The 23,515-nt window shown below is 35.9% G+C and overlaps 1 protein-coding gene and 1 long non-coding RNA gene across 2 annotated transcripts; one reads left to right on the top strand and one right to left on the bottom strand.

Moving 5' to 3' along the window:
- Nucleotides 1–4,597: 4,597 nt before the first annotated feature.
- On the top strand, nucleotides 4,598–7,237 carry LOC128550729 (uncharacterized). Its single transcript, XM_053530370.1, has 2 exons — nucleotides 4,598–4,776; nucleotides 5,033–7,237. Exon 2 carries the CDS (start codon nucleotides 5,683–5,685, stop codon nucleotides 6,844–6,846), a length of 1,164 nt encoding a protein of 387 aa, XP_053386345.1. The 5' UTR covers nucleotides 4,598–4,776; nucleotides 5,033–5,682; the 3' UTR covers nucleotides 6,847–7,237.
- Nucleotides 7,238–7,244: 7 nt separating this feature from the next.
- On the bottom strand, nucleotides 7,245–11,504 carry LOC123562571 (uncharacterized). Its single transcript, XR_008368405.1, has 3 exons — nucleotides 11,380–11,504; nucleotides 8,651–9,169; nucleotides 7,245–7,395 (listed from the first exon to the last, which is right to left on the bottom strand). It is a non-coding gene; the product is annotated as an uncharacterized LOC123562571 (long non-coding RNA).
- Between the last annotated feature and the right edge of the window lie 12,011 nt (nucleotides 11,505–23,515).

Here is a 23,515-nt window from a genome sequence, read left to right as displayed (position 1 = left end):
ATTTTACCACCTTGATTACTTCTGTGTGTTTTCTTTTTTACAGACTATATTGTGTAAACTTACATGTACAATCCTACATGTCGCATGCTCTAGTTTCCTTAATCCCCTAAAGTTTAATACCATATATCAAATCCAATATCCAATAATTGATCTCTAGTGTAGTTATACTTTACAGGTGAACGACTTAAATTCATGAAGAAAATTATCAAAAAATTCACTGGATGCAAGCCACACAATCACTGAAGATACAGCAACATAGAAGCACGGAAAGATGCAGAGTATATTATGTCCATTACATCCAATTTTCAGCTCAATATCCACATAAATAAGAGAGAGATGTCTGTCTCTTACAGCGACAGTGTAAAAAAATTGCCCTGCGCCGCCGCCGGTGTCCACGTTCACACTCTAATTAGATTTTGATTCGCTTTCATTTTGTCTCTATTTCACAAACAGTAAAGAATTCCAGTCTTTGATGGCAATGTAAAAAATGTATTCTCTATACCGAAGCCTTTTGTAACCTTAAAATTGTACACCCGTACAGTTTTCGCTTTTGTCATATTAATATGCATCTTTAGCAAGCTCATAAAGCTCAAAACTTTCCTTCATGATGAACATTTATTGTTAAAAAAATAATAACTTGATTAAGTCTCAATCACCAATTTCTATTTTCTACATATTTCCCATGTCCCATGTTCTTAATACATCTAATAAATTATTTTGACATGTTTAGTGTTTATCTTTCAAATCAGTGTAACATGAATGATATCAATCTCCAACACAGTGTTACTTCCCCTTATCGATACAGTAGACTCTGCCAACACGTATAAACTGGACTGAATTTCAGCCGAGTTACACTTGTCATTATTGTACCCCCCGACAACAAAGTTGTAAGGGGGGGGGGGGTATACTGGTTTCAGGTTGTCTGTCCGTCTGTCCGTAGACGCAATCTTGTGTGCACCATCTCTCCTTATCCCCTTGACAGAATTTAATGAAACTTCACACAAGTGATCAGTACCAACAATAGTTGTGCATGGGGCATATTAGGTTCTTTTAGAAAAAAAATTTGCAGAGTTATGGGACTTTTTTTTTTGTTACTATACTATATACATAGATACAATCTTGTGCGCACCATCTCTCCTCATCCCCTTGACACAGTTTAATGAAACTTCACACAAGTGATCAGTACCAACAGTATTTGTGCATGAGGCATGTTAGGTTCTTTTAGAAAAAAATTTTGCAGAGTTATGGGTCTTTGTTTTTTTTGTTACTATACTATATACATAAACACAATCTTGTGCGCACCATCTCTCCTCATCCCCTTGACACAATTTAATGAAACTTCACACAAGTGATCAGTACCAACAGTAGTTGTGCATGGGGCATGTTAGGTTCTTTCAGAAAAAAATTTGCAGAGTTATGGGACTTTGTTTTTTTGTTACTGTACTACATACATAGACACAATCGTGTGCGCACCATCTCTCCTCATCCCCTTGACACAATTTAATGAAACTTCACACAACTGATCAGTAACAACAGTAGTTGTGTATGGGGCATGTTAGGTTCTTTCAGCGACAAAAATTGCAGAGTTATGGGACGTTGTTTCTTGTTAACATACTATGTACATACAGTCTGCATATGAAATCTTGTGCGTGCCTAATCTACCAAACCCTTGCACACAATTTAATGAAACTTCACACAAGTGATCAGTACCAACGCTAGTTGTGCATGGTGATGTTACATTCTTTTAGATAAATATTCTGCATAGTTATGGGACTTTGGTTTTTGTTACTATACTGTATACATACAGTCTATATACATACAGTGCACATAATTATGCAGTCTTGTGTGCGTCAAATTGCAATGTACTGTGTCAGTGCATGCGGGGGGTACATTCATCACCTTTAGTGATAGCTCTAGTTTTAAATTTGTTGTACAAAGTTCCTTTTTATCTCAGCATTTAAATATTATATATTCTGTTTGTTAAACGAGCAATAAACTAAAAAATAATGCAGTAATACCAAAAATACTTCTTTTTCTGGTGTTGTGACGTGCACCTGATACAAATGTAAACAATGAAATTACCTGACGGTATTTTGAGTACAGTAAGAGAATTTGACGAATGGCATGCTGCAAAATATAGATACATTAAATACTTCCATTATCATCTTAAAGGTTGTGACATAAACGCCAGTTTTACTGTAGATTAAGCCATGCATTTGATTTACCCGGCGTTGCCAAGCGCGTCGCCATTTTAGGATCACATGGCTGTACTATCATCACGTGATTTGCTTGAAGGTAGGGATGACTGTTTGACAATATTCATGCCCGGAGGTTGGAATGATATATGAAATGTGACACTGTATCAAGTATATAAAGACTTTAGTCTGACAACTTTCATATCGTCTGGTTCAATACAATCTGAATCTGATTTATTGGTTATTTAAGATATTAAGAGGTTTTTTCTACTATTTTGATGCAATTGTCGTTTAACGTTTGTTTAAAATGGTTTGCAATATTCTTTAGGCTGCGTCAATTTTCCCAGTCAGTAGTTTAAACAACATTGTCATTCTTAATATTCTTCTTGTTTTCTTTCTTTTTTTTCCCATATAAGTTTCTGATACTTTTATTATACCCGTCATAGGTGTGTGTGCGTGTGATCTATGGCAAAGTATCATTCTGATTTCATCAACACAAATAGCATTATGAAGTATATACAGATATGAAAGTAACTGCCATGATATATAACATGTATCAAGAAACATTGCATCAACACAAATATCATTATGAAGTATATGTAAACTGTCATGATATATAACGTGTATCTAGAAACATTGCAATTGCAAAAATAGTATAATACAGATGTGAAAATGCTGTATGGTGCTTAACATATAATGCTGAAGTAGTAAAAGTATCAAATGAGCCTTTAAGTATAAGTGGGGGAAAGGGTTGCGCTATGTATTTCTTATTCAGAAGTCTGGATTTTTTTCTGATTATTCTTAATCTTTTGTTCTTTGTATCCATATTGTTTCATGTGTTGCAACAAGCACTTTCGCTTATATTTATTTTCAGCAATGTCAGGGCTTAAGATATTAAGTAATTTGACTGACCAATGTTGCATTTATCATTAAACTAAGTATAGGTTATAGATTATTTATTTACATTCTAATGAAATTAAGTTTGCAAACACGAAGCAAAGCGTACAAAAAATAGTATTGTTGCATAATAACATTCATTTTCGTTTTATAGGAAAATAAATTTGTTCGTTGTAGAATGTATATGAGCCGCGCCATGAGAAAATCAACATAGTGGCTTTGCGACCAGCATGGATCCAGACCAGCCTGCGCATCCGCGCAGTCTGGTCAGGATCCATGCTGTTCGCTAGCAATGTCGATTGCAATTAGAGAAACCGTTAGCGAACAGCCTGGATCCTGACCAGACTGCGCGGATGCGCAGGCTGGTCTGGATCCATGCTGGTCGCAAAGCCACTATGTTGGTTTTCCCATGGCGTGGCTCATATATTTTCATATTCCCTTAAAATCAGCATATGTTTTTATTAAGGAGGAAAAATACTATAATTTTCTGATATCCTCACTTTCAAAGGAGCTGTCAGAATCCTAGGTCATTATTGTTCTTCAGTTGGCATCATGATAGCGTTTCTTTTCATGTATTTCTGTTGTTTTATGCCACTTTGATTAATCAGCATAGTAGCTTTAAGAGTAATTATGCTGTATCCACCCAGATGTCGTTGTGTATGCATGATGACGTTGTATCGTTTAAATATTCATTGTTTTTGTTGCCTTTATATTTCGATTGTTTTCATCAGCACGAAGTGTAATGGTATTTATAGTGTATCAGTTTTATTATTACCATTATTATTTGTGTAACAATAGAACAAAATGTTACTGTTGTTCGAAATTTAGTGAAAAATAAAATTTGAAGAAGTACGTAAAATTGACTGTGTCGTTCATGAAAATGTTGTATCTGGTGTTCACTTGGTGAAATAGATTTCGATTGTACACTGAATTAAACATATAAACCCTGTAAGCCCATATTATTTCATTATCATTGTGACAAAATATCTTTACTCGCCATATAATATTGTCTGGATGATATCTTGGCGCAATACTGCAGTAAACAGACAGTCTGAGTTTGTTTGTAAGCTTTATTTACAGTCGCCACAGGTAACCCATATTGGCGACTTTTCAGGAAAACTGTTAGTAATAGATGATAGTGTAAGATAGAGAAGATGCTGTGATTCCAGAAGCTTCTCTGGTTCTTTGTTGTGCCTGGTGTAAAGCACCCATACACTGGACCCTTATCCGAATATCATTATTTTTAACTGGAGGAACAGGAGCTCGAACTCGCGACACCTACTTTCATAGTCATACACACTTACAATAAGATCACTGCGTCTATCTATGCAAGTACTGTTGATGATCAGTCAACTGATCTGCTTATAAATTCAGCCGAGTCCGACATTTCGTCCAGACAGAGCGCTGGAATTGTTTTTCTGCTATTGAGCGAAGTGCCAATTTTATCTTACATATAAAAAAAGAAAAAGCAAGACATGCACAAATGCACTTTCTTTATTTTGCTTTTTATACACTATCGTTGGAGTCCATAAAATCGCGGAGACCATTAATTCGCGGCCATTTTGTTTTTCTCCCCGGTCATGTGATTTTTAAGCTTCACGCGCCGGAAATCACGTCAGCGTTTACTACAGTGTTTACTCTAGCGTATCCAGCTGTCAGACAGTAAAAAATGCGTTTTAAGCAGGTGAGTGCACTAAATATTATTCAGTTATATAAATTTTACCTTTAAACACTATTCCCTTATTAAAGCCATTAAAAACACACATTTTTTTTATCACAAAATGAATGTTTGGAGTCAAAAACTCCTCCGTCTGCTTTGTTGACATTTTATCAATGGGGGTCACGTGACAATAATTGTAACAAATTTAGGCCAATTATAAAAAAATAAGTTTCATGTAACTATATCCCTTAGCTATAATATTTTTTTCTTTACTTTTCAGACCAATCCTCAGCCTATCAGAAGCAATCCTCAGCCTGTCAGAAGCAAGTACAGACTGTATTCACCAAGTGCATTAACAAGTGCATACAGATGTGTTAAAGAAGATGGTTTGTCAGTGCTGAAGGCGTCTAGAATGTACAGTGTACCTGAAAATACACTGAGAGACAGGGTTCTAGGAAAAATTGACCCAGAAACTGTTGTTATGGGAAAAGTGCCCCTATTTGATCAGTATGAAGAGTCAAAAATAGCAAATCATTTTAAAGAAATGGCTAGCTACGGATACGGTTACACAAGACAAGAATGTGTTGATATAGCTTCAGATTATGCTGTCCAGTTGGGAAAAAGGGATAAGGACAAACGTCTGTCAATAAATTGGTTGAAAGGATTTTTACATAGATGGCCAGAAATGAAGGTTGTGAAACCACGTGGATTAGAGTTTATTCGGGCTAAAATGACAAAGGAAAGCACAGTCATGGAGTACTTTGAACATTTAGAGAGGTGCATTAGCAGACATGACCTAGCAGATAAACCACATCTCATCGTTAACATTGATGAAAAGGGACTAACTATAGACCACAAACCCCCTATGTTGTAGGAAGCTCAACATCAACTGTGCAAGCTGTTACTTCTGGTAAAGGTCAAACAGTTACAATGATAGGCTGCGGAAGTGCTAGTGGTGTCTCAATTCCACCTTTTTTCGTATTCCCAGGAAAAAGAATGAATTCTGATCTTTTGAATGGGGCTTCACCCGGAGCTTCAGGGACTATGTCGGAAAGTGGCTGGTCAAATACTGATGTGTTCAGGAAGTACTTGAAAGATCACTTTATGAAGTTTGCACCTGGTCGCCAAGGAGAGAAGATCATACTTTTACTAGATGGTCATCGTTCCCATGTTGCAGTTGACCTTGCTGAGTGGGCTAAACAGATGAATATCATTATCTTTGTGTTACCAGCCCATACAAGTCACATATTGCAACCCCTTGATGTGGCTTGCTATGGGCCCTTTCAAAGGATATATAATAACCTTTGTCACAAGGTTATGAGACAGACCTCAGCTGCTATAACAAGGTACAATATTTGTGAAATAGCCTGCAAAGCATACTCCAAGGCCTTGTGTGCAGAGAACTTGCATGCAGCTTTTCAGAGGACAGGTATTTATCCCATAAATAAGGAGGCCATCCCAAAGGAGCATATGATCCCATCAGAGGTGTTTTGCAGTCAGACAGTGGCTAATGAGGATGGGAATGACAGTGACGCCACAGTAGAAGGGGGTATTACTACAAATGCAGCAACACCTGAAGATCTTTTTGAAAAGCAAACCCTCAAGCTCAAAAATGTGAAGTCGAAATTAATTAATAAACCACGAAAAACCATGAGCAAGCTTGTTTCAGGAAAAGAGCTGACAAGTGATGAAGTATGTGAGGCCATACAACAGCACATAAAAGATCAACAGAAACCTACCAAAAAACCTGCTAAAAAAACTGCCAAAATGTCAAAATTAGTGAAAAAGTCCCCAATGAAGAAATCAGTATCACCCAAACCAGGTCCGTCACACATTAACTTGCTTGCTAGTTCTGAGTCTAGTTGTGATGAGGATATTGAAGATGAAGAAAAATGTTGTGTTTGTGGACTTTTTACACCAACAGCACTAGCTAATGCAGTCTCCATCACATTCGCAAAGTGGGCTCAATGTGATGGCATGGTGAATGGATATCCATGTAATCACTGGACCCATCTTATTCACTGCACAAATGTCAGAGTAATAAGAAGAGGGGACACATTCCTATGCCCTCACTGTGAAGTCATGGAAGAGTAAAACTATGTTGTAGGCCATAGTAACTGTTAATAGTTATTTGTTTGTTACTGTTGTGAAATACTTTCTTAAAAAAAAAAAAAACACTAAATACACGTTAACCTACTAAATGAATAAGTTTGGCCTTTTAAGTCACGTGATTCAAGTACCAGGATGCTACAGCCTCGTTTCCGCGAATTTATGGTTTGCAAGCGGCTGACATTGTTTATTTGACAGGACTGTTTTGAATTAACTTTACTTCTTAATTAAATGGAACAGAATTTATTGGAATGGTGTTTGTACAGTATAATAGACATATTTGATAAGGTATGTAAATATTTTCTTATGACAACCTTTATTTATTGAGTTTACGCTAAATATAAATAAACACCGCGAATCAATAGTCTCCGAGGATATACATATCACCCAACAATATGCGCGTTGTGCCCATTTCCTTGAAAATTGTTATAGAAGTGGCCAATGGTCGTCAAAGTTGAGGAATTCTGGTGTAACAAACTTACCACCGGATTTACAAAAGAATTTTTCAATCTTCTGGCAGAGAACCAAGCATACCTACAAAAAACACGAACAGGGAACAAATGTCATAAAACATGTCCCGTAGCCAGGAAAGCTCGGCACTGGAACATTCTTTAAATTCTTTTTTGCTGTGTGTGTATTGGAGGTGGGAGTATCGTGTAGGACATGTTTTTTCTTGTGGAATATTTTGGGTTTCAAGTGGGAAAAAGATGATTTATAAATTGTTACTTTAACAACAAGATCACCGCCTGCGGTATTCATCGCTCGTCTGCAAGTGCTGGACATTATATTAAAAAGGTAGATATAGTTCAAATCTTAGAATAAAAGTACAAAAAGCGCCTTAATTCTGACAAAATGCATATCAAAGTTATGTTTCTTGGCCTATACAGTCACCTAATAATGATAAACAAGAGTGCGAAATTTCAAAGCTGTAGCTCAACATTTTTTAGAAAAGGTGGACCCGAACAAAATTTTAACCAAAGGCAACGCCGGCGCCGACGATCAAATGACAACAAGACCTCGTAGATCAACGTTATGTTAAAGTGTCTGAAACAAATTTGCATCATGAGAAAACCAACATAGTGCATTTCGCTTCCGCGCAATCTGGTCTGGATCCATGCTGTTCGCTTTCAAAGTCTATTGCAATTAGAGAAATCGTTAGCGAACAGCAGGCTGGTCTGTATCCGTGCTGGTTGCAAATGCACTATATTGGTTTTCTCATGGTGCGGCTCATATGATATAATATATTTTTTCGTTACATTTACAGACATCAGTATTGATGTTGGGTTTAACGTCGCATCGACGTCACAATTATAGATCATATGGCAACTTTCCAGCTTTGAAGGTGGAGGGAGACACCAGGTGACCCTTCATGCATTATTACATCACGGGTGGGTACCTTGGTAGAACCACCGATCTTCCATAAGCCAACTTGATGTCTTCCACAAATGAAGAATTGAACGCCCCAAGTGAGGCTTGAACCCTCATCGAAGCGCAAGTGACTTAGATTCAGCAACATTAACCACTCAGCCACGGAGGAACCCAACGACAATATGAAAGCTACCATGATAAATCATATTATAAAGCTTTATAAATCATTTCCCGCTTTAATTTCTAAAATCAACCAAAATATTGAATGTATGTTTAATTTTTACAGTCTCTTTCACGTATATTATTTAAGTTTTTTTTTAAATGGTGGTATATTTCACAACAGGTCTGGTTGATTTTGTTTGAAAAAATAATTGTTGCACAACTTTCTCATCTTAAGTGTGATATTTTTACCTCTGCTTACCTATAAACGTAATCTGCGGCTTCTAGTTGGGGCAATAAAGTCTGCATTAAATGTAACTGTTAATTTTCGTCTGTAGAGTGCGGGCACGCGAACTCTGTCAGCCATACTTTCTTGTTATATCTATGATACAGTTTCTGCAGGAATGACATAACATGATGGGCATCGCAACTGTACACATGCGCAGCGACATAATCTATACGACAACCATGGCATAACCTAAAGAACTCATCGCTCCAGTGAAAATTTTGAGCAGCTGGTGCAGGACTGACAAGAGGTTTTCCATGAGAGTGCTTTTCTATTTCCGGCCAGACATCAGCGGCTTGCTGTGGGGTCATACCATGGCGATGGGGCTCGTTGAAACCCAAAATAAACGGTGCATCTCCTTGTATATTAAGAACTGTGTGGTTGTTGTATCTCTTTACCATTGGAATATGTGGCGGCATTGACTGGTCCGTGGAAGGTGGACACACTTTTGACACTTTTTCATGCCAAAACGACAGGTCCATACTCCAGTCATACCTTTCAAATATTAACAGAATATGGCTGCAATTATAATAGAATCGCAATCGTAATAGGAACTTAATAAAACATTTTATCTTCAACTTGGATTAAAAAGGTAGAAGTAATGTCAATTTATGCTATATGCAGATGATGCATTTCAATGTCCAAGAATGTGACGACCTCAAATGGTGGAGCATACCAGATGTCACAACGCTTGATTGAGATTCACTTTCACAATTAGAACTATTTTCTTTTCCAACAGTCGCCATTAGCTGGATATTGTATCGTTTCAGAGAACCATTTCATATGGTGGCTGATTTCTGTCATTTCGTATTTTCGTATTGGCGGGGCGAAATCAAGAAAACACGAAAACTCGACAAAAACCTAATTTGTCGAGTTTTCGTGTCGGCGGCGGGATGAAAACGGGAAAGCACAACAAATTTTACGCGAAAACTTGACGTTTAAAGGGCGCCGACACGACAGATTTATCTGTCGAGTTTTCGTGTTGGCGGGTATAAATATGTCGTGTCGGCGCCCTTTATTTGTCGAGTTTTTGTGTTTTCTTGTTTTCGCCCCACCGACACGAAAACACGACAAATTAGATACAATACAACAAATACATTATTTGTCGAGTTTTCGTGTTTTCGTCCCGCCGACACGACAACATGAAAACTCAACAAATGATGTATTTTGTCGAGTTTTCGTGTTGTCGTGTTTTCGCTTGTACAAATAGAAAAATAATTACGTATATGCGTGGGGCTCAATGAAGATTAACTCATCACACGAAATACCAAACCCCCGTACCTCAAAATTTAGGCTCAAAAATGCAGCAGAGGCCACTATTTCATATATATATTTCAAACATTTAAAGTCAGAAACGCCCTGATCCAACTAACATGAGGGGTCGCCGATGCCGCCTTCATTCTTTAACTGTTGCCGCTCCCCGCACCCCAATGAAATATTTCTGGAACCGGGTCAGTTACTCATACACTTTGTATTACATTTTATAAGAGATGTCTTGAAATAATGTGTTGTGTTTTCGTGTTGTCGTGTTTTCTTGGCGGGGCGAAAACACGGCAACACGAAAACTCGACACATACCTAATTTGTCGAGTTTTCGTGTCGGCGGGGCGAAAACACAAAAACTCGACAAATAATGTATTTGTCGTGTTTTCATGTTGTCGTCTCGGCGGGGCGAAAACACGACAAATAAAGGGCGCCGGCACGACATATTTATACCCGCCAACACGAAAACTCGACAGATAGAAATAAATCTGTCGTGTCGGCGCCTTTTAACGTTGAGTTTTCGCGTAAAATTGGTCCTGTTTCGTGTTTTCGCCCCGCCGACACGACAACTCGAAAACTCTACAAATTAGGCTTTTGTCCAGTTTTCGTGTTTTCGCCCCGCCAACACGAAAACACGAAATGGCAGAAATCAGCCACAATAATTTCACCAAAACATTTGATCAGAGAAATTAGAATTAAACTGTAGGTGATAATGTTAGTTTGCATCTGGAAATGACATACATTTCAAGGTGTCAACGCGGCCTGTCCAGACTCCTCATTACCAATAATTGAATGCTGTTTGATATTGTGTCTTTTGAGCGATTCGTTAAAAGATTTTGAGAAAGTTTTTGTTTTGAGAAGAATAAGTCAGTTCCATTTTTAATTAATACACCTTTGATTTAATGAATGTCAAGAATATTTGAAAAAGTGATAGTTCATGAATGTTTTATGGCGTAAATGACAGCACGTGCTACACTTGCACATGTGACAATGATCTCCGTACAAGTATCACAGACAAAACCACCATACTGGATCATATGTAATGAATTAAAATTGAATATTAAAATATTTATATGCAAGTTGCAAGAATTAAATAATTGACATACAAATGTATATATTAAGAGGCGTTTAAATGTCCTAAAGCCTTATGTGTAACCCGACTAGTTGAATAATATCTGACATAGTTTCACTTTTTCACTCGTCTTGATACGTTATTTACGCCAATGTTTAATGGATTAATGGATTTCCCACCATTTACTGATTTTCATCTATACAAGTAAATGAAGTAAATGATAATTGGATCCAGTGAGGAGAAGGAATAAGTAACATGATAATGTCTTCTGTCAAGATGTAAGGTTGAATTTCGTTGAAACCTTAAAACGTTAGTGCTATTGTGAAACAAAAATATCAACATGACAAGCTGAAGTGAAAATAAATTCTTACCACCATGACATGTTGTTCAAAACTTTGAAGTCATCACACAAAAGATTTCCAGGATATGCACCCACGCCCTTCTTTTCAGATCCATAAACAGAGTTTGCAAGCAAAAGAATATTTAGCAAGATCATTTTGCTAAGTGTAGACGAATGTACGTGTTAGGTCTATATATACTACACTGAAATGTCACCCTGTTTACTCTGTCAATACAACTTTCAAGAATTTATACGCACGAGGACACTTTTTATTCTTTAATCATTTCTACTCTTAGTTTCATATAACATAAACCCATGAATAAGTACGTATAGGTTTTATTTATAGTACTAAGCGTTTTGAAGAGTGGAAGTGTCCGCAAGATGGCACAATGTAGGTATGACTGTATTCAGTCTGTCTGTTCATTCATTTGGTAGCAGATATAGTTACTGCACACTAAACAAAGATCCATTCGTCGTATGTATTTTTTGTTTTTCATTTTATTCCAGACTGATTCAGTATGGTCTTTTTAAAGCAAATCTTAGACTTAAGTTATATACTGACAGATGATGTGCAGAGACCATAGTACATATAGACCCAAAGACATATTCTTTAACCCGCCAAAAGCTTCCCGAGTTAGCTAAATGAGTATTCGTCTATATTTATACAGGGAATAAATGAATATGCTAAATGGAAAACAATTGGGAGTCATGTTCGAATTATCCATTGTACATATAATAGTAATCGCATCTTCATAAATACTTTATGGGAATGCATCATGAATTGGTTTTACACTTAAACCATACACAATGTATAGAATATGTACACTGAAAAGAAATCATTAGGCGTCTACGCATTTTTAAGATATTCCACGGGAGGTGTTACTTTTCCGCGTTGACGTCACGTTATTTTTGCGCAATACCGACATGAAATAGTGCATAAAAGACAGAATCGAAACAGTACATAGCAGAACCATGTTTTAACATATCTCAGTAATACGAATAATTTTAATACGCCCTCGTGAAATTATTTCACAAGCGTATAATTTGGTTGTATTGTTTCGATATGTAAGACTATGGTCTGCAATATATTTTTCACTACACTTAACAAAATTCCTAATCGGTCAGTTTATAAATGTATTACTATTTTGTTAATAATGCATGTATTTACAAGACATTTCACAGGCCGACGTTTGAACAGGTACTGCAGCTAACTATAAATTTATTTTTGTCGACTAACGACCAAAAAATCGCATTGGGCGTTTTGACTAATAGTGGATATTTTGCACGTGCAGGGCATGTGCACCAACATGCACGTGTTCGTTTACATTTTTGGTCTTACCGACGAAAGTCCTCCTAGAAAAACATATATCATCGTGAAAATGACACAAGAGCAACGCGAGCTGTCGGAATGTTGCTAGCCGGAACACATTTATGACACGTGTGTAGTTATTTTTGTAATTTCAAAATATTTTTTTATATAATTTGTATGTAGCTGTTACTTTTGATAGTTGTTTCCATTTTTAACCTTATTTTTGTTTACAAGAAGCCTTAATCGTTGGTTATCTACCATCCGCGCTCTTTTGATGTCATTTAACCTAAGTACAATTCATTAAAGTGACCGATTTTGAATTTTGTTGTATAATTCCGACAGCCCAGGCGTGTTGCTCTTGTGTCAATTTCCAAATGATATGTGTTTTTCTAGTAGGACTTTCGTCAGTTATACCAAAAGTGTTAATTTTTACGTGCATATTGGTGTACATGCCCTGAAAAATATGCTATATTGGTTAAAACGCCTAATGCGGTTACTTTGGCCGTGAGTCGGTCTAAAATAAAGCAATAAATCAATACATGCATTATTAACAAAATAGCAGTACAATATAAACTGACCGATTAGGAATTTTGTTAAGTGTATATTAACACAGTGGTCGTTAAACACATTTCCTTTAAACCCATACATTCCTAATGACAGAGGAGACAGGGTGTGAGATAATCAGCACTATTACATGAAATCTGGGTTATCTCAAATTTTTAGACTGTTATAGATATGACCTTCTATTTGCTGTATTATTTTACTTTTGTACTTGCTGTGCTTATCCACTCTATAAAATCTTATACTGTAAAATGAAACGAAACCCTTTTTCGCCAGCATTAGCACTACAAATAGTATTTCGAATTTAAATCTGAAGAATCTGTAAGACTTATTTGCTTGGTATACACCAAAGTCAGTGTAGTATGTCATAACTATAATAGATAATAAATTTTCGTCAAGTCATTGAACCACCCTTTCTCCAACCCCACCAAAATTAATATCAAAGAATTTATCTAAAAGGTAGTCACATTTAAGCAACATTGTATGACATTTTTTAGCTCTTCATATTTTCTATTAGAGATTTGTTTAAGGAACAAAAAGTTAAGGAACAAAAAGACTCACTATATAGACATAGATCCCTATTGGATATGTTTATCTTATTACTTGTTAAGACATTTTGTAATTAGCTCCCTTTAATATAAAAGTTGTAAGAAGTGAAAATTCTTTTGATTTCAAATTTCAAAATGATTTCTAGTTTACATCTGTATTTGATAAACATTTGGATATTTCAATTACATGAAACAAAAGGCAGTTTCTAAAACAGCGTGTAGCTTAGGAATTCATCTAGATCTATATTCAATCTATTTTAGTTGCACAACCGAGGAAGACAACGGAAAGTAATAATAATTTTATAAACATGCATTTCTAATGAATTTTGGTAAAATATTTACTTGTTAATATAAAACTTTGACAACTTTAATACTATAATGTTTACATTCATATCATTTCTAAGGCAAAATGTTTATAATCGGATTTGTAATAACATTTGTTCAATTGAGGTCTGCTAACAAACATAATAAATGCAGTTTTGAAGTGTTCATTTTCAGTTTATTTTTATTCATCCAGTCACTGATTGTAACTGCGCACGGTTCGAGGTCTCCGGCCGCTTGTGATTCTACGGAAGCAAAAAAAAAAAAAGACAGCTGTTTCACAGACACCATACTTAGCTTTTAGGACATCTAGCAGAATGAACATCAACGTTGTCACTGTTAATATACAAACTGAAATCACCCATTGTAAGTAAATTTTCATAATGTGGTAAGATGTTTATGTGAAGTCAAAGTATTCAACATCTAACTGGTTACCAGTCGATAGAGCCGGAAGTCTATAGACGGGATCCGGATATTTGCCCCTGTCCCCCCGCCAACCATGAAAAATTAGGACTGCTGGACAATTGCCCATCTCCCTCCCAGTTGATATGGTAGACAGGACATTTGCATCCCCCAGTGCCAATTTCTAAAACAGACATTCCCCCCCCCCCCGCCCCTCCCGTATTTTTGTCCCCTAGTGATTGTTTAGATACTAAGTAGAAGATAAGTATCGTATTGCAGGTGACCATATCTTTGTTTCTTATAATTTTGTAGTAGATAATTGCCAAATTAACAAGTTTGAGTGTTAAAAAAGTTCCCTGAATTTAAAAATTTATAACGTTGCTATGAGCACTTTATTACTCAATAATAAGCTATTACTTACCTTAACACTTGAATGAAATAAACAAATAAACATATTGATCTATTTTTCACCAATAATACATTATTGTGACTGAAATTTGACCTTTAGAGTAATTTTGATAATAAAAGACAAACAAGAGGTCCATGATGGCCCTATATCGCTCACCTAAGTTAAACTGCATGCTTGAACAAATTCTTTGCTAAAGCTTCAAAAAAAAAAATGAAAGTCAGTTTTAAGATCGGTGTGCAAAACTGTACACGTCATCCAAATTTCAAGGCTGTATCTTAAAAAAAGAATGTATATCAGTAGGTCAAGGTCACAGTCAAGTGACCCCAATCACTTAGGGTCATCAGGTAATTATAATTAGGCAGTCAAGGAAATATGATCTGATAATATTTGAAGTATCTATTCCTATATAACTCAAATAACAAGTCACCCCCAAGGCGGGGCCTCTTTTCACCACAGGGGTATAATTTGTACAATTTTGGTAGAGGACAACAAGGCAATGCATCATACCAAATATCAAAAGCCTAGGCCTTGCAATTTCAGACAAGAACATTTTTAAAGTTTTTTCCTATATAAGTATATGTAAAACTTGAGACCCCAGGGACAGGGCCTCTTTTCACCTCAGTTATAATTTGAGCAAGTTTGGTAGAGGACCAAAAGGCAATGCTACATACCAAATATCAAAAGCCTAGGCATTGCAGTTTCAGACAAGAAGATTTTTAAACTTTTTTCCTATATAAGTACATGTAAAACTTGAGACCCATCGGGGCAGGACCTCTTTTGACCCCAGGGTTATAATTTGAACAATTTTGGTAGAGGACTACAAGGCAATGCTACCTACCAAATACCAAAGGCCTAGGACACGTGGTTTTAGACAAGAAGATTTTTAAAAGCTTTTTCCTATATAAGTCTATGTAAAACTTGTGTCCCCCGGGAGGGGCCTCTTTTCATCCCAGGGGCACAATTTGAACAATCTTCATAGAGGCCCATTAGATGATGTCACATGCCACATATCAAGGCTCTATGCCTTGCGATTTTGGACAAGAAGATATTTAAAGTTTTTCATTTCGGTTGCCATGGCAACCAGAGTTCTGCATGTTTTCAAGAAGAAGATTTTTATAGAAAATGTTGACGGTCGCACGACGGACGACTGACGCCGGACATTGAGCGGTCACAAAAGCTCACCATGATCCTTTGACTCAGGTGAGCTAAAACACAGTTTTATCTACTAGAATATAGGACAAAAATATCTAGAGGGTGGGGGATGGGTTGTGTGTGTGGTGGGGGGGGGGGGGGTAAATTTCCATTTCAATATTAAAAATCGGTGGGGGGCAAATGTCCTATCTGTCATTTTAAGATTTCAATTTAGGGGCAAATGTCCAGCATTCCATTTTTTCAATGGGGGGGGGGGGGGGGGGGGGCAAATGTCCTGAGGGGGGCGGGGTGAGCAAATGTCCTACAACACATTACGTGTATGGTCAAATGTTTGAAAACGAGTTTCCAAATACCATATTCCAAGCTCTGAACAGTACCCTTACGATAGTTATCCTTTGCATATTGATCGTGTTTCCACAAGTGTTCGCTTGATTTTTTCAATTAATAGTAACACTTAATTTATATCCATTCTGGTTCAAGTCAGAAGTTTCCATTGCTATTGTTTCTCGTCCGAGTACCAAGTTTCAGTCAAAAATGTGAAATCTATTTTCTCATCCCTGAGGTATAGTCCCATAACTTAGGCAAGATCTACAGTTCAGAGTAATCGCGGTAACGAACGATACATGTTCGCTTATATTTCTGTACTGATTGCATTTGTTAGGGTGTATAAAATTTTTAAAGTTCACTACATTTTGTTTGGGAACTTTCCTTTTACCACCTCGTTTACTGTGTTTTTTCTTTTTACATGTCGCAGGGTCTAGTTTCCTCATTCCCCAATTGTTCGATACTGTATATCCAATATCCAATAATTGATCTCTTGTGTAGGTGTACAGGTGAACGACAGGTAATGTCTGACGTAAGTTCATGACGAAAATTATCAAAATATTCACTGCAGCCACACAGTAACTGAAGATACAGCAACATAGAAGAACAGAAAGATGCAAGGTACATTCATATCCATTATATCCGATTTTCAGCACAATCCCGACACAAATAACATAGTTATTATGGTAGTTGCCCGGCGACGGAGTCCGCGTCTCGTCCATACTTGGATTAAAGTTTCGATTCACTTTCACTTTGTCTTTTCTTTGACAAACACCGCAGATTGATGACACTCTTTTTAAGATTTAACCGGGTTTTTGTGCAAACAAAAAAAAAACAGATTTGAAAGAAAATTTTAGTTCATTCATTTGAAGAACTATACTACCAGAAGTATCATAAATGCTCACTCACATGACTGTTGTATTTTTGCTAGAAAACACCTGTTCGGTGCAGCACTCGAACCAATGACCATCTGCTTGCAAGTCAGGCGCTATACCAACTGAGCTAACCGGAATTCTAGTAACTCAGAAGCCTCAAATTACTAAACACAATCTCACTGCTTACACCTTACGTATAACGTAAGATATTTAGTCGACAGTGCCTATGTATTTAGTTCTTTCTAGAAAATAAATTAGATGGTCTTGTCTATTTCTTAATAATATCAGATAAAGTATTCCAGTCTTTGACGGCAATGTAAAAAAGTTGCATTCTCTTTTTGGAACTTAAAATTGTACACCCGTACAGCTTTCCCTTGTGTCGTATAAATATGCATCTTTAGCAAGCTCCAAACTTGCCCTTATATATGGCGGACATTTATTGTTTAAAAGAAATAAAAACATGATTAAGCCGCAATCGGATATTTCTATTTTCCTACATTCAATAGACCCAAATACTAAGGTCGGCTGTCATCAATACTTTCTCTAGGTCCCATGTTCTTGCCATGTATAATAAATTATTTTGACATGTTTAAAGTTTATCTTTCAAATGCTAATTCAAACCAGTGTAACATGAATGATATATGTAATGTGACACTGTATCAATGCTGGGCACATATATTTGCTAGTTTTAAAAACCAAAAATCTTACATTTCGTTTATACAAATCAAAGCAGTGAGCTGACCGTATTTACAATATCATTCACTATTTATGATTGTTTCACCAGAAAGGAATTATATGTCTTGAGACCAAGGTATTTTTTGCACTTGAAGATAAAATGTTACGTCAATTGCAAACAATTTTGAAATTGCCTTAACTTGCATTTAGTACCAAAAATCAATCACCCAATCTTGCATTGATGAACAAGTTAAAATGAACCTTTTTTTCCAGAACAACACTAAGTTTTGCAAATATGACACTGGAATCTCTATGTACAGATAAGATAAAACTGTCCTCAGGAAATAAGCTTACTTTACAATTAGTATCAATAATAATGATCATGTCATTTACATACCATAAATATAATATAGGTCAAAGGATACCACCTTGAGGGATCCACAAGTTACGGGTTTAATATCGAAAACTCACTGTTGACACTAAATGTTTGCTTTCTATCATTCATATATGACATAAACCAGTCTGTATTCTTATCTTTTTAGGCTATTTGTATAGATTTTTCTAATATTTTGGACGTAAAGCATAAAATACTGGTGTGTGGTCAGTACTGGCTTACATCAAGCTCACCTCTTTTCTAATATAATGGCTTTACTCCGACAATTTTCATATCAGCTTGTTCAATTTATTCTGAAAATGGTGTAATGATGCTTTAAGAAGTAGATCTAGGTATCTTGAAAACAGCAGACTTACCGTTTATAAACCGGCTAGAACATCTTCTAATCCATTACTTTTGGAGGAATAAAAATTCTTCGTTCCTTTACAAACAAAATTCTGGTGCATGTCTCAAATAAAATTTGCTATTGTGGGAACTTTTATTTTTGTTCACATTTAATCATATGAATCAACCGTTTTGGTAAATAATGACATTTTTTCAACTATGTTTGATGCAACTGTTATAAAACATTTGTTTAAAATGGTTTGCAATAGTCTTTGGGCTGTGAATTTTTTCCAGACAGTATTTTGAACAACATTGTCATTCTCAATCTTGTTTTTTATATTCAGGTTGTTTCATGTGTCGCAAAACAAGCACTTTGGCTTGTTTTTATTTTTAGCAATGTCAAGGCTTAAGATGTTAATCTGACTGACCAATGTTGGATTTATCGTGAAAAATAAGTATAGACTGTATTTTAACATTCCGATGAAATTAAGTTTGCCAAAACGAAGTAAAACGTAAAAGAATGGTTTTGTTGCATAAAAATACACAGTTCGTCTTTTTTGTTTTATACGAAAATAAATCGGGTCGTTGTAGAATGTATATAATTTCATATTTCCTTACAAGCAGCATCTGTTTTTCTTAAGAAGGAAAAAAGGAAAAGCTGTAATTTCTTAACATCCCAACTTTTAACAGGAGCTGTCAGAATCCTAGGTCATAATTGTTTTTCAGTTGGCTTCATGAAAGTCTTTCTTTTCAAGTATTTCTGTTGTTGTCTTATGCCACTTTGATTAATTAGTATAGTACCTTCAAGAGTAAGTATGCTGAATCCACCTAAATGATATTGCGTATACATGATGATATTATACCGTTTGAATATTCATTTTTAATGTTTCCTTTGTATTTCGATAATTTTCATCTGAACGAAGAGTTCTGAACTTTTTTTTGTGTTCTATTACATCAGTGTTTATAAAAATTGGAAATTTCTTAATAAATTTGATTATTATTAGTACTGGTGTAACAGTAGGACAAAAATGTTACAGGTGTTAGAAATTCAGTGAAAACCAAAATTTGGAAAAGTACGCAAAATTAAAAGAGATGCTATGTGGAATGCTGTGCCGCTCATGAACATATTGCATCTGGTGTTCAATCGGTGAAATGTGTTTCGATCGTACACTAAATTAAACAAATATCCCCTGCAAAACCCTAATTATTTCATTATTATTGTGACAAAATATCTTTACCCACTATTTAACATTGTTTGGATGATATCTTGGTACTATATGCAGACAGTCTGTGTTTGTTTGTACGCTTTAATAACAGTCGCCACAGGTAACCCATATGGACGACTCTTCCAAAAGACTGTTAGCAATATCATTTGAAAGATAGTGTAAGACAGAGGTGATGCTATAATTCCAGAAGCTTCTCTTGTTCTATGTTGTGCCTGGTGTAATAAAATCTGTAAAAAGATCCTGGAAGCAAAGAATGCAACCAAGAAGAATAATAGCAGACTCGGTTTGATTGAGTCTGTTCATGAAAGGTAATGAAATGTGCAACACCTCTCACACCCCCTAGCACCGGCTTAAGCGGAACTCTATTACACATATGTTGAATGGACTCCATGATCCCAAAGGACCAGAAAATATAACAACACTGAATCCAAGTACGGGGAGACTTTTTACAGCCGCCACACGGCACTTAACACCCATACACTGAACTCTTATCCGAGTGTTAGTATTTTTAGTTGGAGGAACTTGAGCTCGAACTCGCAACCCCTGGTTTCGCAGTCATACAAACTTTCCACTGGACCAATGTGTCAGCTCTATGCAAGTAGTGTTGGTGACCAGTCAACTGATCTGCTTTTGAATTAAGACGAGTCTGACATTTCTTTTAGACAGAGTGGTGGAATTTTACTGCTATTGAGAGAAGTGTCAATTTTGTCTTTACAAAGACAAGACATGCACAGGTACACTTTCATTATTTTGCTGTTTATACAATGTACAAATCACCCTACAGTATGCGCGTTGCGCCCATTTCCTTTACAATTTTTAATGAAGTGGCCAATGGTCGTCAAAATTGAGGAATTCGCGTGTAACAAACTTGCCATAGAATTTACGTAAGAGTTTTTCAATCTTCTAGCCGAGAACCAAGCATACCTACAAAAATACAAATAGGGAACACATGTCATAAACAGAGCTTTCGTAACCAGAAAAGCTCGGCATTGGAACATTCTTTAAATTCTTTTTGTTGTGTGAGTATTGGAGGTGGGATAGTAGTGTGAGACATGCTTTTATCTTGCGGGATAGTTTGGGTTTCAAGTGACAAGTTTTGAGAAAAAGATGTTTTATATATTGTTACGTTTATAACAAGAGCATCGCCTGCGGTTATCATCGCTCATCTGCAAGTGCTGGACAATATGTAAGAAAAAAGTTTTAATTCAGATTTTCTTAGTACAAAAGGCCCATAATTCTGACAAAGTCCATATCAGAGTTATGGTTCTTGATCTACATAGTCACCTTATAATGATAATCCAGTGTGCAAAGTTTTAAAGCTGTAGCTCTTATAGTTTTTGAGAAATGGTGGACCCAAACAACGTAGCCACCGACGTCAACGATCAAGTGACGACAATACATCGTATATGAACGTTATGTTAAAGTGTCTGAAAGAAATAAAAAAATTTCCCGTTACATTCACAATCAACAGAATTTGTTGTTGGGTTTAACATCGCACCGACACAATTATAGGTCATATAGTGACATTCCAGCTTTGATGGTGGAGGGAGAGCCCAGGTGCCCCTCCGTGCATTATGTCATCACGGGCGGGTACCTGGGTAGAACCACCTAGCTGGATGGCTCCCTCACATGAAGAATTCAATGCCCCGAATGGGGCCATCGGTGGGCAAGTGACTTAGATTCAGGAACATCAACCACTCGGCAACGGAGGAACCCAACTACAGTATCAAAGCTACGATGATATTTGAATGTATGCTTAATTTTTGCAATATTTTTAACGTATATTTTGGAAGGTTGTTTTTAATTAAAATTGGTGGTATTTTTAACAACATATATTTCTGTTCTGGCTGCTTTTGTATGAAAACAATAATTGTTGCACATCTTTTTCATCTTTAGTGCGATATTTTTACCTTTGCTTATCTATAAACGTAATTTGCGGCTTCTAGTCACTTTTTGAATTTGGACACGCAAACTCCGTCAGCCGTCAGCGATATAACTGATACGGCAACTGTGGCATAATCTGAAGAATTCATCGTACCAATGGAAATTCATATGACTTTTCTTTATATAATACACAATTATTGATTGTAATGTCATTTAAATATTTAGGGGTATACTTATTCAAAAATGGGAGTTGGCACAGAACACAAAAATACATAGCAGTGCATGCGTCTAAGGCTATGCATAAATTGTTTACAATTTTTAATAGTTACGAATTTATGTATATTGTTTGATTCATTAGTTGCTACTGTTCTTAACTACTGCTCTGAAATTTGGGGTATAAATGATGGGAAAGATATTGAAATCATTCACACCAAGTTTTGTCGTAAACTTTTATGCGTTAACAAATCAACCAATCTGATAGGTTTGTATAGAGAACTATGAAGAGTTCCCAAGATAATCTGTAGAAAGATAAATATTGTACGCTACTGGTTCCGTTTACTGAATTCGAATGAAAATTTATTACTAAAAAGAATTAATCATATGCTGCGTAACGATGCGAACAATAATATTATATGTAATAATTCAAACTGGGCGTTTCGAATAAAAATGATGTTAGAAAACCTGGGATTTTATGAAGCAACACCATTTTTCCATTTAACATAGTTCGTCACCTCAGTGCAAGAAGTGGATAACTGCATTGACTTAAAGAAGCACTTATTCACTTTTTGCACTAAGGTGACGAGTTACTGTATTTCCTTTAGAATGTTCTGGATGTAATCATAATAATGAAAAGCTTCTCTCAGTATCTGTATTATTTTATTAAATATTAAATATGTCTCGCTACATGTCAACTCTGTTTAGGCTAGAAACATTTATAGATGCTTAATTGCTGAATAAATGTTTTTGTTGTTGCTGTTGTTGATTAGACATGTCCTATTTTTTATAATCATTTATTAATCACAAACAAATCGAAAACAAGATCATCACTCCGTTGTTTGTAAGATGATCCAATTAAAAGTTATACTGAAATACGAAACAAAGGCAAAAACACGAGTGTAAAAGTACTGTTTTTGTAATTATTCCATACATATTTAATGATTGAATCTCCAATAATCCAAACACGTCTTACATCTTAACAATAGATAATGACAAAATATTTATAAGATCACAGTGACATATCAACGGTAGGAGTAGAAGCAATATTCTACAATAAAATTTTATAGAATATACTTATGACTAATACATACTGATACAAAAAAACACAACAAAACATGTGGTCAGACGTAATTAAAGAGCTCAAAAGAACATGCCCAAGACAATGAGGGTAAATACCAAAGCAAAAGGCGCCCAAACAATGTACTTACACAACCGGAAAAAGTCAGCCCGAAAGGTTAAGACATTTAACCGACACTAAACACAATTCTCTGTAAAGAAACCTTTTGTGTAAGCAGCCTTGCTTGTAGCTCTTAGATCTTGTTTCAAGACATTCAACTTTGACTCAGAAAAGTTAAAAATACTGAACTCAACTCAAACCTCAAATTTAAGGAATGCCTGATTACTGAAAAAAAATTAAATTGTATCTTTACCAGTTATTAATAAACTAAAAATCAGATTCCATTCCATAACATGACTTTCTTTTAACTCTGATCCAATCATGAAGTTCCTGTTCATGATGACTGCTTAAATGCCATCTAGATAAATGA

Source organism: Mercenaria mercenaria, chromosome 2 (assembly GCF_021730395.1).
Source record: "Mercenaria mercenaria strain notata chromosome 2, MADL_Memer_1, whole genome shotgun sequence".
In the NCBI taxonomy this organism is placed as follows: Eukaryota; Metazoa; Mollusca; class Bivalvia; order Venerida; family Veneridae; genus Mercenaria; species Mercenaria mercenaria.
This window is presented reverse-complemented; position numbering and strand designations above follow the sequence as displayed.

Bases quoted from the DNA above. Each gene is read 5' to 3' on its own strand.
- LOC128550729 (XM_053530370.1), top strand. From the start codon at position 5,683: ATGATAGGCTGCGGAAGTGCTAGTGGTGTCTCAATTCCACCTTTTTTC.